This window comes from Equus caballus, chromosome 3, assembly GCF_041296265.1.
Source record: "Equus caballus isolate H_3958 breed thoroughbred chromosome 3, TB-T2T, whole genome shotgun sequence".
Lineage (NCBI taxonomy): Eukaryota > Metazoa > Chordata > Mammalia > Perissodactyla > Equidae > Equus > Equus caballus.
Window position 1 is genome coordinate 25,759,289 of NC_091686.1, and position 18,746 is coordinate 25,778,034.

Sequence of the window (18,746 nt, forward strand, 5' to 3'; positions counted from 1 at the left end):
TTGTCTTCCACATATGAGTGAAATCATACAGTAGTTGCCTTTCTCTGTCTGACTTATTTCGCTTAGTGTAATACTCCCAAGGTCCATCCATGTTGTTGCAAATGGCAAAATTTCATCTTTTTTATGGCTGAATAGCATTCTTTTGTATATATATACCACATCTTCTTTATCCTTTCATCCCTTGATGAGCACTTGGGTTGCTTCCAAGTCTTGGCTACTGTGAATGATGCTGCAATGAACATAGGGGTGCACATCTTTTTAAATTAGTGTTTTTGTGTTCTTTGGATAAATACCCAGAAGTGGAATAACTGGATCACATGGTAAGTTCTATTTGTAATTTGGGGGGGAACCTCCATACTGTTTTCCATAGTGGCTGCACCAGTTTACATTTCCACCAGCAGTGTACAAGGGTTCCCTTCTTAGAGACAGTAAATCTCAAGATCTCTTTCCTTAAGTAATGAACCCCAGGTATCCAAGATCTTCAGTCTCCATTACTTGTTGTTGACAACTGGGATGAATTTATTATTTTTGAGAGGCAGCAGAGCTCTTAGAAAGCACCTCGGACTGCCAGTCAGATAAAACCAGTTTCTAGTGTCAGCTTTGCCATAGACTAGCCATGCATTCAGTCTAGGGCTATGGTTCTCTATCCTGGCTGCATACCCGAATCGTCTCTGCAAGCTTACAAGATGCACAGGCTGACTCCACCCTCAAGGATTTTCATTTAGGAAATCTACAGTGGCTTGGGAATGTGTGTGCTAGAAGATCCTCAGGTCATCCTGATGTCCATCCTGAACTGAAAATCCCTGGACTAGAGATCTCCAGAGAAGAGTTTTTTTCAGTTCAGATATTCTCTGCTGTCAAACAATTTCTATGGCTCTGGGTTATACTCCACTGCTTAAATTGTTTGTTTGTTTGTTTTTTAAAAAAACAACCTTATTGGGATGTAGTTTGCATACCATACAATGTACCCATTTAAAGTGTACAATTCAGTGGCTTGGATATATTCACAGATGTGTGCAAGCATCACCACAGCCAATTTTAGAACATTTTCAAAACCAAAGAAGAAACCCTACACACTTTAGCTAGCACCTTCCTGACCCCTAGCTTCCCCCCAACCCTAGGTAACCACTAAACTTCTTTCTGAATCTATAGATTTCTCTATTTTGGACATTTCACATGACTCAAATCACATATTATGTGATCTTTTGTGACTGACTTCTTTCACTTGGCATAATGTTTTCAAAATTTACCATTATTGTAGCATATATCAGTACTTCATTCTTTTTTATGGCTGAATAATATTCTGTTGTATGGATATACCACAGTTTGGTTATCTATTCTTCAGTTGACAAACATTTGGATTGTTTCCAACTTTTCTCCACCCAATTTTATTGAGGTCATATTGGTTTATAACATTGTGTAATTTCAGGTGTACATTATTATATATCAGTTTCTGTATAGACTACATCATGCTCACCACCAGTAGTCTAATTTTTATCCATCACCATACATATGTGCCCCTTTATTCCTTTCACTCCCCCCCCCCCAACCCCCTTCCCCTCTGGTAACCACTAATCTGTTCTCTTTATCTATCTGTTGGTTTATCTTCCACATATGAGTGAAATCATACGATGTCTGTCTTTCTCTGTCTGGCTTATTTCACTTAATATAATATCCTCAAGGTCCATCCATATTGTTGCAAATGGGACAATTTTTTCCTTTTTTTATAGCTGAGTAGTATTCCATTGTATTTATATACCACATCTTTATTCATTCATCCATTGATGGGCACTTGGGTTGCTTCCACATCTTGGCTATTGTGAATAATGCTGCAATGAGCATAAGGGTACATAAATCCCTTTGAATTATTGATTTCATATTCTTTGGATAAATACCCAGTAGTGGGATAGCTGGATCATACGGTATTTCTATTTTTAATTTTTTGAGAAATTTCCATATGGTTTTCCGTGGTGGCTGCACCAGTTTGCATTCCCACCAGCAGTGTATGAGTGTTCCCTTTTCTCCACTTCCTCTCCAACATTTGTTATTTTTTGTGTTGGTAATAAAGAAGATCCCAGGACAAATGGCTTCATGGGTGAATTCTTTCAAACATTTAATGAAGGATTAACAAACTCTTCCAAAAGTTGAAGAGGAGGGAAAACTTCCAAACTCATTTTATGAGGCCAGCATTACTCTTATAACAAAGCCAGATAAGGACACTGTAAGAAAAGAAAATTACAAGCCATATCCTTGATGAATATGGAGGTGAAAATCCTCAACAAAATACTAGCAAACTGAATTCAACAGCACATTAAGAAAATTATATGCCAAGATGAACTTGGATTTCTCCCTGGGATGCAAGGATGGTTCAACATTTGCAAACCAATAAATGTATACATACATTAACAGAACAAAGGCTAAAAATCACATGATCAACTCAATAGATGCAGAAAAAGCATTTGATAAAATTCAATATCCTTTCATGATTAAAAAAAAACTCTCAACTAATTAGATTCAGAAGGAATGTATCTCAACATAAGAAAGACCATATATGACAAGTCCACAGCTAACATCATACTCAACGTGAAAGGCTTCCTGTAAGATGAGGAATGAGATAAGGATGCTTACTCTCACCACTTCTATTCAGCGTAGTACTGGAAGTCCTAGCCAGATCGATTAGGCAAGAGAAAGAAAAGGCTTCCAAATTAGAAGGAAAGGAATTAAACTGTCTCTTTGCAGATGACAGGATCTTCTACATAGAACTCTGAGTCCAAAAAACTGTTAGAATTAATCAATGAATTCATTAAAATTGCAGGATAGAAAATCAACATACAAAAATCAGTTGTGTTTCTATACTAACAACCATCTGAAAAATTTTTTTGAAATCCCATTCACAAGAGCACAAAAAACAATAAGACACTTCTGGATAAATTTAATCAAGGAGGAGAAAGATCTGTACACTGAAAGCTATAAGACATTGGTGAAAGAAATTGAAGATTTGAAGAATTAATATTGTGAAAATGTCTCTACTACCCAAGGTGATCCACAGATTCAATGCAATCCCTATTGAAACTCCAATGGCATTTTTCACAGAAATAGAAAAAATAATCCCCAAATTCATGTGGAATCACAAAAAACCCCAAACAGCCAAAACGATCTTGAGGAAAAAGACAATGCCGGAGTCTTCACATTCTGATTCAAATTATATTACAAAGCTATAATATAATCATGGGCTGCAATAACAACATTTCAGTCGACAGTGGACCACACATACAACACTGGTCCCATAAGATTAGTACCATGTTTCCTAGGTGTGTAGTAGGCTACACCATCTAGGTTTGTCTAAGTGCACTCTATGATGTTCACATAACCATGAAATCACCTAGCGACGCATTTCTCAGAACATATCACTGTCGTTAAGCGTTGTATGACTGTAATCTCAACTGACCCACTTTCAAGTTTGCTGATTTTTTCCTTTGCCTGCTCGAATATGCTACTTAGCCCCTCCAGTACATTTTTTTTCATTTCAATTCTTGGGCTTTTTAAATTCCAGAATTTTTGTTTCTGTTTAATAATTTCAGTCTCCTTATTGACATTCTCTATTTGGGGCATCATTCACATACCGTACCATCACTCTAAGGGTTTACTTTAGTTCTTTAGACATAATTTTCTTTCATTTCTGAAATATTTGAACCAGCTGATTTAAAGCCTTCTTTACAAAGGTAATATCTGGGGTTCCTCATGGAAAGGAAGAGAAAGGAAAGGAAACTTACCCCTTTGCTATTTGCTTCTCCACATTGACTCCCTTCAACACTGTGCCTGCGGATGACTACTCTCCAGATCTTTAGGCAGGTGTTTTTCATATTTTGTCCAAAATTTGTCTGTTTGAGAGTTGGTCTTCAGGAAGCTTATACTAACATCCTATAAGTGGAAGCCACGGGGCAATTTTTAAACAAATTTTTATCATTGGCCTGTTTGAAAAAAAAAATTGGCTCCTCTCTTTCCTAAGTGGAAAGATTTTATTTCCTGAAACAGACCTGTATTCTAAACCCGGTAATGTCATCTTTTGCTGTGTGACCTTAAGTGAATTATTTACCTTTATTGAACCTCAGTTTCCTCATCCTTGAAGGAAACAATAATGAGTTTTATGTGAGAATTAAAGAGGAGAGTGCAGATGACGTGCCTAGGACAATATCTGGCACATGATCAGTTCTTCGTAAATGTCAGCCCGCTTTTCTCTGTGTAGCAGTAAAAGTGTTGGAAAGGAGTTGAACTAGCTGGTGATTATTTGGCTTCTGCATTTGAAGGCAGTAAAACCAGCCTCTGAATGATCTGGGTTGATGAGATTATCTAGATGCCTGCTAAATCTCCCTGCCACTTTGTCCTGGGGATATTGAGACTCTTAACCCCAAACATAATCTTCCAAAAAGCAGTCCTGTACAGGGTAACTCTGAAAGACTCTTTGTGCTAATAAACAATGCCCAGAGTGTGCCTTCCAGATAGACAATACGGTAAAGCAGCACATTAATCTTCCCCCAAATCCTATTTCGTGTCTTCCGGACCTTGCAGAGGGGAGATGAGTGGAAACAATCGATCCATTGAGGATCACAGGCTGACCTCCAACTCAGACCTCTACCTGGGTGAGTAAATTTGGATGGAGAACAAGTGCTTTGGCCCCAGCCAAGGGTTGTTTCCTGCTCCCTGACGAGGCTGGCTGCGGTTCAGTTATGAACCCTGCTAGTAAGACTGCCACGGGAAGAGACATTGAAAGTGCCCACCCAGTGAGGATTTAATTAATAGTCACACAGGAACCGACTTCCTCCCACTCTGGGAAAAGGAGGCGTTTGGCAGCTGGTCATTCCCAGGCTGCCAGCTCTCAGTCCTTTGAGGACCTCAGCCATGCACCTGTGCCAGGAGGCTGGCAGCTGAGGGTCACATGATCCAGGGCCTCAAGAAATCTCAGCCACGAATGAACCTGCTTTCCAGTTATTTCCTGAAAAGCTTCAATCGTAAAACTCTTGTTTAACCCTTCTGATTTCCTTCGCTGTTGCAAGAGCATCTGTTACCTTCTTCACGCTTCTTTTTCTTGATTATCATTTTTATAGTTACCATTTGTTGAGTATTACTATGTGCCAGACACTCCCATTTAGTGCACAATACCTTATTAAGCCTTCAAACAATTCTGGTTACTATAGTTACTCCTGTCTAGGTCAATGACTAATGAATGAATGACATCTTGGTTGAGGGTCTGCACAGGGTTGAGTAGGGGAGTAAATTTCCAGGCACTCGTGGTTTTCTGTGCTTGCAGGTGAAGTGGGTGCTGGCAGTGAGAGCATGACCTTGGACAAAGAAATGCAGGTGCTTGCTTTGGGAGTAAAATCACCCCACAGACTGGTGTGTCAGAGATTGACTAAGGGTTATAAGCCATATGGAGAGGACGTTATGTAGCTTCTGCCACAACCATACACCTTTTCTGCTCAGCCCTTATCATGGTTGTGATTTTGTGTTTGTCTGAGATGCCTTGGTTAATGGCTGTCTTCATCCATGAATCTTAAGCCCACTCAGGGCAGAGCTCTATTTCTCTTCAACCTTGTAGTATCCATCACAAGTGGCGCTAACTTTTGTTGAATGATTAAATGCCTGTTCCTAAATGAGGAAATTAAGGCTCAAAGGAATGAAATGACATTGCCGCTGACCTGATGGGTTCTTTGGGGTCCCCCATGGATCTAATAGTGTCTCCACGAATCTAACACCATTGTATGAAATGTCTGTGAGCTCTGGTTCATATGTGAAATCAAGGAATTAATAATTATTTCACATGTTATTTTAAGATTAAGATAACTCCAGAAATTCAGATTAATATTTAGAAAATACAAAGTGTATCCCTTGCACATAGCGATTGTGCATTGATGTTATTATTACCATCATTCTCGCATCATCTTTGCCTCTCACTGCTTTTCCCACTCCTATTGCTAGCCTTCTGAACTCTAGCATCTTATTACATTGTTATTCTCGGTTTTCCAGGTAAGTCCTACTAAGATTTTATGAAAATAAGCAAAACATTTAAATTTCATCAGATGACTCTTAAAACATAGATTTAAAAAAATCTGTTTCGTAGAATCCAAAAGATGTTAAAGAACCCTATACCCAAAATCACTTTCCCCAGGTATACCTCTTTTTCTCTTTTAATGCGTAGAGTAGAAAGAAAGAAGTAAGATCAAATTAGCTTTTCCTTCCCTCCATCCTTCCAACCCCAACCTTACCATTGACATCTTTTTCCCCTTGGGATGGAGGTGGGAGCATATGCAGGTATAGGCCCTCCTGTCAAACTCTTAAAGAGTAGGTTGAATGAGTATGGCTTAATGTTCCCATTCTTCAAATTATCTTCTGCAACCAGCATTCAGACTTCGATAGTGCCTTTCACCCCACTCTTATCCAAGAGAAACATGCTTGCCCCTGAGAGATCCTTATCCTTGAGTGACATCACAATAAAAACGAGGGGCTTACTACAGTAACGGGTAGTCAGGGGCAGGAGGATTTAATTATCATGGTTTCAATTGTTCTATTGTTTTATGTTTCTAAACAGGACAAACATAGTAGACCACATTACTCTCTTAACTGGGCATTTACGGCCATTTTAATCATTAGTTCATGTTATTGTTTGAGTCAAAACATGCTTACTATCTGTGCCACAAACATCAATACTGTAAACGTTTCTCCTCTTCAAAAGGGTATTAGGGAATCAATTTAGAACATTTTTAAAACAAATGCTAACATTATATCCTTTTCATCTCAATCATCAAGTTCAATAATCACACACAAACAAAGAACTTTAGAAACAATCTCATTGAGTGCTCTCTTTCTGGCCCCACAGAGTTCTCTTTCATAGATTATTTCAATTCTGTACTGAAAGTGCCATTTAATTTTCTGAGTCTCTAACTAGATTATAGGCTTAAAGAGGGAGCCTGTGTTTGTCTTGCTCCCCCGTGTATCATCAAGTCAAGAAGTGGTAGGTAATGGCGATACTATACTAAACAAGAAAATCCCCCTGTCGTCATGGACCTCCTGTTCTAACTGTAACTTGAGTACCAAGGACAAGCAGAAAGTTACCAAACTATGGCGATTCGTGATGTGAAATTGCAAATGGATGAAGAAAGTTGCCTCTTCCGTAATCAAAATTTGTTTGGGGTGCTGTGTTGCACCAAGTAAATATCCCCGATGGGGTATGAACAGTACAGGGAGAATTAGCTCTACCCAGTTCCTGTGTGACCATTCACGTGAGCATAGGTAGTCCTCATTTGGAGCATAGTCTTTTTATTTAGAGAGCTTTATTGAGAGATAATTTACATCCCATAAAATCAACCCATTTAAAGTGTCCAATCCCATGGTTTTTAGTATATTTACAGACTATATATACTATATATATATATATACACACTAAATACTGTATATATACTATATACAGACTAAATATACTATATATGCAGTATATTTGCAACCTTCTACATACTTCTTAATTCCTGACTCAGGGCAAAGCTCTAGCTCAGTTCCCTGAAGATACCAGACTTTTGGAAAGGGACTGTCTTAGATGGTTTTAGAAATTGGTACTTCCATCAGGTCACCTTTGCCCTACATGGAGGAAGTAAGACAGCATTTTTATGCTTCTTATGGTAGTAGAGCATTTCTTTTAGGGGAGAGGAACTTAAGTTAGAATTATAGATATCATATGAACTCAGCAATGTTTCTTATTAGGTTTCTATTTGAAACTCACTGCTCATTAAAATTGTCACTAAACTCAAGAAAAGTGCCTATCAAGTGAAAAAAAATCACCAAGTATTTTATGACACAGTGAAAAGTATACTTGCATCAAAATTGTTATAACTGGACTTATCATTAACTCACTAGGTAATTTTAGGAAAGCCCCTCAAATGTTGGGGTCTCAGTTTCTACATTTGTGAGAGAGTTTGAAGTGATAACTAAATTCTCTTCCCGCTCTTAATTTCTACACACAAATTTGCAAGTGGGCCACTCTCTTCTTAATACTATAATTTTGTGATTTTATTTTAGAGGGGAAAAAAAACCCATGACTGCAGTCTGCATGGTCCTGATTTGTGTATGCGATACTCACAATCATACAGACTAAAAACAACCATTATCAAATGTTGACTGGGGTGAATGTAACAGTGAGGAATTAAAAAAGAATCTAGGACTCTGTGACCTTGGACCATCGCCTAATGGTCATATGGATAAGCATCCCGTATTTTCAAGTATCAGTCCCTTTGGGTCAGGAACAAGGTCTGTTTCTGTGCTTGGATCTCACATTGCAGTTGATGCTTAACAAATGCTTGTTGAAAGAATGAGTATATTTAGATAGCAAAAATGCAGAAAAAAATGTTAGTTTAGGCAGACCAATCTGCAAAAGGGTGAGTGTGACTCTATGTCAGAGAGACTTTCAGCATGAAAACAAATACTAACCTCTAAGAAAATGAGAAATGTTTGCCCCTCAGCTGACCAATATGCAAGTAGTAAAAATCCTGGATAATGTGGGCATCATAACAAAGGAAAGAATTTGCTGAATACAACAATTACTCCTTTATTGGTTTAGGACTGTGCAGATATATAAATAGACATGTTCATTCTAAATATCTGGAACCAATCTTTAAAAAATAAAACCCCGTAAATTGATGAAATTAGCCATTAAACAAGAAAAATCAGAGGCCCAGAACAGCACAAGCCGTGAAATTGTTTGTACTTTCGCGTGGCCGACAAGCACCCTCCTAGCAGCTCTTCCCTATATGATCAAAGACGCTGTGTTTTGCCTTCTGTTGTACAAAAGCTGAAGTTCCCATTTTCATTCAGTCGAGTCAGCCAATGCATTTCTGGCAATTTGTAAGGAAGTGACAGTTGGCCTGATTCATAAAAATGATTAATTCACCTCTTGGCACCTAATGACTAGGCAGGAAACAGGACAGAAGCCTTCAGTCTTCCTTGACTCTGGATCTCAGGAGTACAACTGTTTTCTTGCGCCGTGAGTTTCTCCACACACACATGAGGCCTTGGGAGTAATTTGCCAGAAGACACTTTGCATTGGGGATTTCACTGGCTTCTCTATTGTCTGTCCTTTCTTTTTAAAAAGCACAGTACACTAGTTCTTGCATGTGGGGCTTGACTGAGAGAAATGGCCAATTGCCCTCAATAACCCTGTTGTAGGCTACTGACATGCTTGGGAATGAGAAGAAACCCAGAGAACGATGACCTGGTCCCTGCCTGTGAGTCCTTTCCTTGACCCATCATTTACTGCCCCAAGAGTTTCCCAGGTGAAAAATACATGCAGACAATGAGACTAGGCCAAGGCCCCTTTATCTTTAGCTGAGTTTGGTCCAGACACTGCAGAGCTGCACTTAGGGCGTGGTGCTGAGGGACCTCCTTCGCCTGCACAAGGCAGACAGACCCAAGGCACTTCTTTCTTTGCCCTAGACCAGTGGTTCCAAAACTAGCTGTTCCTCTGAGAAACTTGAATGCCTTTAAAATATAAATTCCCAGGCCCCACCCCCAGGCTTAATTAATTAAGTTTCTGAAATGGGGCCTGGGAAGTTTATGTGTAAAATATCCTTAAGTGATTGTGATGTAGCTAATTACTTAGAAATATCATCCTGAGACTCACTCTAGATCCAAACTGGCTTTCTAAGGGGATGCGGCAGGGGAGAGAGGACCCGCTTTCTAAGCAAGGGGAGCTACTCAGCCCTATGGAGCATGGAATGAGAGTCTGCAGAAACAGAGGTGCGTGGTAAGGAACAGTGGAGCTGGCAAGGCCTTCTGCCAAGACGGGGCTGCCCATCCTTCCTGGGCTCCAGCCACATGAAAGGAGAGAGAGAAAGGAGTCAGAGAGAAACATGTCTGGGCCTTGTCTCCAGCAGGAACAACCCCTGGCCCTGGTTCACCTTCAAAGACCATTTCCTCCAGGGCTCTGATTGTTAACTTACAGTGAAAATGCCACTCTTTGTATTGCACACCAGTTTTAGAAAGTCTGTTAGTTCCTCTATGGCTAGCATCCCCCACGGAGGGTCAAGGAGGACCAAGAGTTCCTTTAGAGTAGTGTTTTCCAACAAGTGGTGTGGGCATTGCAGTGCAACACTGGGTGACGTCAGGTGGGCTCCTAACCTATATAGGGCAAGGGCAGCCTAAATGGGAAGGCCAGGGCCATGTAGGGGAGAAGCGAAGAGGGGTAGAAAGAAACAGAGGGGCTTGGGGAGAAACGGCCTACAGGGTTTTCTTTTCCTAGACATTGCTGTCTCCTCCTCATCCCAAATAGGATGCTGTGAACAATCCTTGGACCTCATTTGTCCAATAAACCAACCAACAATTATATAAATTACTTTGTTATTGAATGACCTGATTATGAACTCACTTGTGTCCCTCACTAAACATAGTTTAGGAAAACACTTAGAAATACCTTGCAAGTATCTCCTCATCACATTCAAACAAGATGGTGGTTGTGTGCAGGGGTAAGGCAATTTGCCATTTGTTTGCAGAAACTGGACACATTCCGAAAAATACAATCTGGACATTACTCCTGATGGATTTTCTGTAAGCAAAAAATTTGCTGAATAAAAAAAGTCACTTACATCACAATTCTCAATGTCTATCAGCAAAGATGCAATTAAATGGATATAATTTGCCTTTTCTATGTACAAATATGAATTGTGGTTCAAGATAAAAATAATCTTATTGACAGAAAATTCGATCTTTATCCTAAGCTTAGTGATGCTAAACTGAATTTCCTGAGGAACTATGAACAGTTCACTTATTCTCATTGAGGAATTTTTTCAGATATGAATTTTGTAAACCAATTATAGCGACTATATATTTAATTAAAATTAATTCAAATATTTAGTGGGCTTGTATGACTACCTTCTATTTATGGCAAATACAGATTTTCCATTTAAAGGTGTTATAAAAAGTTTGCTTTATTTGACAATATTTTCCTTAGATCAAATCATTTTTTACTTAAATAAATTTAAATTAAAAATTTAGTAGAGGTGTTTCGTGCTTACGGGGAAGCTCAAGACGAACGACAGCACTTCAAGAATCACTTCTCCCCGAGGTCATCTCTGGAGGGGGAAGATACAGTCACCCTGACCCAGGGATGACTAATGAAAAGTCACTGCAGGTGTTAAGATCCTCAGCATCAGTGGCGACCACAGAGGTGTTCAAGAACTTACGATCTTATGAGGAAGGTAATGCAGACAAAACATGGAATCCATACACGTATTTTTACCGTTTCTAAAATAAAGCCCTTCAGAACATAAGTGAGTAGCCTATTCTACATTGCATTTAGCAATGATGGGTTCTATGCTATTAATTCCATAAACTGTTTCTTGCATGATACACACTGCCATGAGGTCATCCTACAGTCAGCATATAGCATTCATGCCAAGAACACTGTTCTTCACTCTCTCTCCATCCTAATGGCCTTGGTGTTGTAGACTCCAGACACCCACATGCTATTGCCCAGGAAACACTATCATCCCAGAGAGGAGCAGTTATTAGAGAACAAAGACAGTTATGCAATAAGTCTTTCAGTATCCCTTATTGAAAAGACAGGCTAGGTGGGAATGTATTACCTCCTGTCCCCAATTCCCTATCTTAAATCATCCCAGCTCTGCTCATAATTCTTCAGTGTCATATCGTTTATTGCCAAATCCTCTTCACATGCATCTCATAGGCCATAATAGTTCTAAGGCTTAGATGGCCTTCTTTCTTTTTTTAAATCTCTCCCAGGGTAATGCAGCGCAATGACAAGAGATTAACCTCTTAAGTTCGACGGACCTGGCTTTGAGTCCCGATCCATCACTTGATGACCATGTGCCCTTGAGCCAAACAGGTGATCTCTCTGAATCCCAGAGTCTTCATCTGTAAAGGGAAGATTATAGTATCTTCCTAAGTAGGCTGTTGTGAGGATTAAATGAGATAACATATATAAAGGGCTTGGCACAGGACCTGGCACCCATTAAACACTACTCTATGGTTTCTTTTATTAATATTTTATTACCAAAAGGTACAAAGATAACTGCTCTCTTGTGCCATCTATTCCATTTTTCATTCTTGACCATAATTTATGTTTGCCAAATAGCAATAATTCATATAAAAATCCTCAAATATATTTTAAAGATATGTATGCATAAATGATCCACATATATACATATACCTACATACCTATATATGAATGTGTATAATCACATATGCAGGGAGAAATACTGTATATTCAGGTCAATTGGACTTACTTTGCCCAGATAGTTTTTATTCTCCACTGGTCTGATGAGTTGAAATTTGGAAAAGCTGAGAACAATTGCTTTTTAATTTATTTTTTCTTCCTCCATCCCTCCTTCCTTCCCCTCCACTCTTTCTTTTTGCAGAAAGATTTTATCAGAATGTCTTTCAAATAGAAAAAGAATGAAAAACAAACCACATTTATGCTTACTAACTTGGATGATTTCCATAAATAAATGTTTATGTGACCATGAGAGTAGAAAAAATAATTCAGTATCTCATAAGATGGTAAATGTAATCTATTTCATCCCAGCATTGATGGTTTCTGATTTTCTCAAACACAAGAAAAATCATTAATTAATGAGTATCTTATCTCCCTCCCCCCGCACCTTTTTCTCAACTTTTCATTGAGAAATTACTCTGAGATTCTTAACATTTATACAGTTAAATCACCTTGGAAAGGACTGACTTCTAATTTATTCAAGAACTTAACAAGCTTCAAAGATAAGGAAACAGAGCACTTTATTATAAAACTTATAAAATAATTAAATATTACACATATATTTTGACTTTTCTCTATAACCCATGGTTTTATTCAACATTTTCCCTCAGAATTAATATCACTTACTCAGAGAAGCAAGTGAGAACACATAATAGGCTATTAATTAATAAATTAATTTTTCCATAAAATAATGATAATTATATAAGGAAACAAGTAACTTGCAATTTTTCAGAGGGCAAGAGGGTGGTGATATGTAACTATTTTCTTCTGATGATAAAATGGCCACTACTCTAGGCCAAGCCACACAGATTAAGAAAATATTCTAATCATTATTTCTCTGAGATTCAAGGATGCATGATTTTAATTAGAACAGGAACAAAAGATGCTCTAAATTTAACAAACCACTGTCCAGTTGTTTGTGCTGAACTGGCAAATCCCTGTTTGAATTGAGACTTTTTAAAGCAGTAAAATCGGGTTACATTCATCAAAGAAATTGAGGAATAGAGTAGAATTATATAAATATGCCCTTTTTAACCACATCTCAAAAAATTATAGAATGACACAGTCTTGTTAAGTTACTTCGGTTTTGGCAAAATAGTGTGGTGTTTTTCCAATTGAGAACAATTTTAAGATCATTAGTACATACCAACAGTTGGCTTCTGAAGACTGAAAATATCATCTGAAAAATTATAAAATACTCTTATTCATTGAAGGATCTTGGCATATTATGACTTATTAATATCAACCTAGCAAGAAGACAGATGGATTTTTCTATTGCCACTAGGACTTTTTTCTTGTTAACTTAATCCTAAGGCAAATTTAAACACATAAGTTGGTAGGAAAAAACCACAAGTGGCCTTTAATTTCCCAAGCAGCTCTGATAATATGTAGGGAGCCTTATAAATGATGGTCTCCTCTCCTTCAAAGCACTGCTTTCTGCTATTTAGCTCCTCCTAGATTTTTACCAGAAATGAACATCTCACCAATTCTGATTCCCAAAGAGCAGAATCAAGGCTCCCGTGTGCTTATTCAGCTAGCACCAAAAGTTACGAGGTTGATATAATGTGTAGTGTGCCAATATTTGCCTTTCGTATGAGTTTGGTGTGTTTTTTCCAGAAAGTGAATTTCAGTTAAATGGAGATTTTAAATAGTCCATGATGTCCTGTTTTCAGAATATTCCTTGGAACACTTTTCAAGTCGTGAATTTTAGTCTTGGAGACTCTCTATAAGCAGAATATACTTTAAACAAAATAATAAAAACAACACACGCACACTAAATAAACATAACATGAAGCTTGCTAGTCCAGCAGCAAGCACAATCATGAGCACCATTTGGTTTCTCGTAGAACTCCTGGTTTAGGGTGTCCACAGTTCAAACTGTGAGCTCCAAGTAACAGTTAGGCAACGTGTTCCATCCAGATGTGATTGCTCCAAGTCTCAGCCTTTGACCTGAAGTCCTAAAGGAACTTTTCAAAACAGATGTCTTTGTCATGGAACCCTTTGAAGTTCAAAGGGGGATCTGTCCCAAAGTTGACAAGACTCTTGCTTTGTCAAAATTAAAATTTGACGTATCTCAGTGTGATTCATCACTTCTTTCGTGTAACAGTGCAAATGAAAGTTGTTCTGTTTTTGTTTTTTTGTTAAGTCAGATATGTCATCGCTTCCCATTTTCAAGTGCTTCAGAGTACCATGTGCTTTGGGGAACTGAATAAGTCAGTCTGGTCTTCAGAGCTGGCTCCTTGAACACGGCAGCTCACAAGTGGTTTTGCAGTGTTCAGCTTTTGTTCTGGAAGGCAGCTGGTCTCTCTAGAGGTCGAAAAGCCCTGAAACACGGCCCTGCTGTGTTGGGGAAGCCACCAAGATCAGCTCTTCCTTGTGCATGACTTGCAGCACTGTTTACCATAAAATTTGTGGTTGCAGACACCATGTTGAGGAACTAGATGACACCAGCTGAAGAAATCTACACAGGATGGATCCTCTGAAATGAGAAAATACATTTAAGCATGTTAGGAAAATGTTCTTAGCCTTTTTTTTAAAGTGAGGGCCTACAGAACAAAGATGTTGGGTCAACCTGCCTTGTGCCTCTGAGTGGTTCCTCCATTATACATTAGGACCTTGGTAGGAGGCTGCAGGATTTAAGACACCTTGAGGGACTTTTAAACAGGTGGGGGGAAAAATGGATGTTAAAAAAAAAGTCATATGTAGCTAGAGGGTAGTCAGACCCTCCCCCAAATAGCGTGGGAGCTACTATTTTGCATCTAAAGGAATGCAAAAGGAACCCCCCCAAGGATGTTGTTAAACCACTGGTTCTGCTTCAGAGGGTGTAGGGTGAGGACTGAGATTTATATTTCTAACAAGCATCCAGGGGATGCTGATGCTGCTGGTCCACACACATTACTCCTAATCTACTTGGAATCAGGACACCTGCATTTAAGGCCCAGCTGCAACTCTCCTCATAGCCAATTTGTAAATAAGTGAATTTAAGTCAGCGCCAGTCCTTTCTAACTTCTTTAGTTGTTTAAATAAGATAACAGATGTGATTATCTATTAGAAGCAGAACATTGTACATCTGAGATTCTTACCCAGAAGGGCCTCAGGCAACACAGAATGCACCTGAAATTGTATGTAAAATCATCTTTATGTAAACTTAAATGCACATTTAGGAGGTGGGGCCCCGTTGTTTTACTGGATCCTCAGTGTTTTCGATTCAACGGTATTTAGAGTCTACCCTATACATGGATAAGTATTCCCATTCCTAGCTGGAATTGTTTTCCCCTTCCTCTATGTAAGCCTTAAGTTGACTTTACCCTCAATTCACCCCAAATCACCCACCGCTCATGGGCTCCCAGTCGCGTCCCTTCTGAATGCAACCTTCAGTGGCTCTCCGCTGTGCCTCTGCTCATGACATACAAGGCTCACAGCTCTCCTGCTGCTTTCCTGCTGCTCCCAATTTGGATCCTATCTTTCCATGATTCAAAACTGCCACATTTCCTTCTTCAAGCTTTGGTTCTTCTGCCTCTAATTCCCTTTTATACACACATCCCATTTCATAGTAGTCCCAGTGATTCTTTTAAATTATAAGCCAGTTCACATCGCGTCTCTGCCCCAAAGTCTCCCATTAGCTCCCATCTACCCAGAGTGAAAGGTATACTTCTTACAATGACTGACAAGGCCCTAGGATCTGGTTCCTTCAGTCTTTGTATATGTGGGTTCATCTGTGGCCATGTGACTACAGGGTAGAAATCTGAAATTACTGATAGTGAAGGAAGGACATGGTTTGGGAGAACATGACCACTTGCTCAAAATGTGTGTTTCTTCTCCCAGAAGCTTTCTGCTGAAGACGGCTGCAGGTTTATAGAATTCCAGCATCGCCTAGAGGTGATCTGGCTCTGACAAACCGCTCTATAACTAGTTTTCTGGTCTAGCGCAAGGCTCAGATAAGATAGGAGAGAAAGCAGAGAGGAGGGAAAATCGATGCCCAGAGCCTGGAGCTAAGTCTTGAAGAAGTAGATCAACGACAATTTAGAGATAGGAAGTGATAATGGACAGGGGAGAGCAAGTGAGTAACAATCCCAGATCTGATTTACTACACATTGGAAAACGTGGCAGAAGAAACTGGACAGTCTTGAAAAAGCTGTGATTGGATAAAAAGAAAACTCAGCAGGTACATTATGGAAAATGACTCTTTAGCACAAGGAAATCTGATTAGGCTGAAAAAATAGGTCATGGTGTTCGTTAGATTACTTTAGAATAAGTTACACTACTAAGGAATGGTATAGTTCATTCAGATCATTGAATTTCGTGATTTTCCGTCAGCACTCACTGTACTTCATCTGAACTGACTTGGACTAAGAAAACACGTAAGGCGTAGTCCTAGGATATTACCTATTCACTGTAATTGACTGTAATTGATCTGTCTCCTCAATTAAAATGTGCTCTCCTTGAGGGCAATTCTCATTCACTCATGCATTCCCGCTGATTAGCATAATCTCTAGCAGACGGTGATCACTTTTTCATTTGTTCAACTAAAATTTAGTGTAAAAAAATGGACTTGGAAGATTACCATTTCCCCCTTTCAAAGTAAGAATTAATGGCTAAAAAAGCCTTACCATAGAATTAAATGTTCCGTGCAAAAGTGTGCAAATAAGATCACTCGGAGCAGCACTGTCCCAGATTGTGCCTTGCACACCTCCAAGGGGTGCCATTCACATCGACTTTGATGTGAATGGCAGTGCCTAGAGTGATGCAATGTACAAGTTGCACAACTAAGTATAGTGCATTTTTGAAAAATTCTCTGAAGACCAGTAAAAGTGACGGGAGTGTGGGGCCCTTTACCTCTCTTTTCAGGAGCTGGACAAAAGTTTGTATTACAGGCTCGTAGCACTGGAGGTTTCTGATGGGGCAGACAACTTGAGGAGGGCCGGCCCTGCTGAACACAGTGGACCGATCGGGTCTGGACCCCTCCTCCACAGGTCACCGTGCACTGCAGAAGAGGGAAAATGGAAGGAATGAGAAACACTCAGCTGGATGGTGTCCTTTCTGATGTCAGTGACATCAAATAGAAGGAATCCCCATGCTTCATGACATTACCAAGACACCTGTCAATAAAACAGTGATTGTCCAGAGCTAGGTCCATGTGCTCACGGTCCACAGAATCTCTTCTGACACATGGGAGCCATTTGATCTGATTAGAAGGGGCCTAGGCAAATGCTATCTATTTCGCTGAAGAGTGTCTCTCTCTCTGTTAAGTGACTCATAAAGAAGAAAGCTTCCAGAAATACAGAAGCTGCCGTAAGAATGCAGAGACAAATACAGACACATCTTGGCCATTAATCACGGTCTTTAAAGAATTGCAGATAATCTCTACAGATGCAATAGTGGACGGGACAGTTCAAAACCAGGAGAGCAAAAGAAATGATATCCTGAGACAGCTTTGGAATTATGCCCTTGCTGCCCAGCCAAGTTCTGAGTTAGCTTGGTGGATATGGTGCTTCCTAGAAGTCAAGGATTTCACTGTCCAATCAAAATTAAAACAAACAAAAACAGATGACTAGCAAGGACTATCAACTTATTTTCTCCAGACACACTATGAAGACTTAATATTGTTAATATTGTTACTTCATAACAAAAGAAAAAACAAGAAAATATTAGCAGGGAAAAAGCAGCCCTTTATTTTGATTTGCTTTAAAAAATTCACTATCCTTATTGCAGATAGGTGAAGACTTCATCTTGGACAAGCATCACTATATGGACTGATATTTGGGAGGAAAAAATATATTGGGTTAGAAAGAGTACGAGTTTTGGAATTAACTCAACATTCAAATATATGACTGTCATCAAATCATTTAAACTAAGAGGTGGCAAGCTTTTCTGTAAAGGGCAAGATAGAAATATTTCAGGCTTTGGGTTGCAACTACTCGACTCTCCCTTTGTAGCACTAAAGCAGCCATCGACAATACACAAATGAGCGTAGCTGTGTTCTAATAAAACTTTATTTACAAAAAACAGGCAGGAGTTGAGGGAGCAGATTTGGCCTGCTGGCAATTGTTTGCTGATCCCTGATCTAAATTATCTTGTAAAAAAGAAATCCATAGCAATATGCATAGCACCTAGCACAGTGTCCAGCCAGAGAGACACAATGATGTTAATTTCCTTTCCTTTCCTTCATGTTTTAGTTCCCAGATCCTCCCAGACACACAAACATATGCATATTTGTATGTGTACTTACCCATGCACACATATATACAAATGCATGCACACATGTATATATAAACACACATATAGACATACATCTGTGCTCACACACGCCTCCACCTGGCCCCTGTGTTAAATGGTTGGGTGGGCAGCACCTCTCAAGCCAGTGGGTTCTTTGAAGAGCTATGCAACATCTGTTGGTTGGAATTCTGCAAGGACCGAAACACAGTTTGGGGTTCCTGAGGACATACTGCATAGTGCATAGTAATGGTGTGACAAA

The 18,746-nt window shown here is 39.3% G+C and overlaps 2 protein-coding genes across 3 annotated transcripts in view; one reads left to right on the forward strand and one right to left on the reverse strand.

The window, feature by feature from the left end:
• Positions 1-18,746, forward strand: part of SYCE1L (synaptonemal complex central element protein 1 like) — a 120,407-nt gene that overhangs the window by 61,107 nt on the left and 40,554 nt on the right. The gene's annotated exons all lie outside the window — the stretch shown is intronic.
• ADAMTS18 (ADAM metallopeptidase with thrombospondin type 1 motif 18) overlaps positions 12,776-18,746 on the reverse strand; it is a 125,188-nt gene continuing 119,217 nt past the window's right edge. For both annotated transcript variants that reach the window (XM_023637361.2, XM_070263130.1), the window contains 2 exons: positions 17,108-17,255; positions 12,776-14,750 (listed from right to left, as the gene is read on the reverse strand). In XM_023637361.2, coding sequence (XP_023493129.1) covers positions 14,635-14,750; positions 17,108-17,255 — 264 coding nt within the window. In that variant the 3' untranslated portion in view covers positions 12,776-14,634. The remainder of the gene's footprint in view (positions 14,751-17,107; positions 17,256-18,746) is intronic.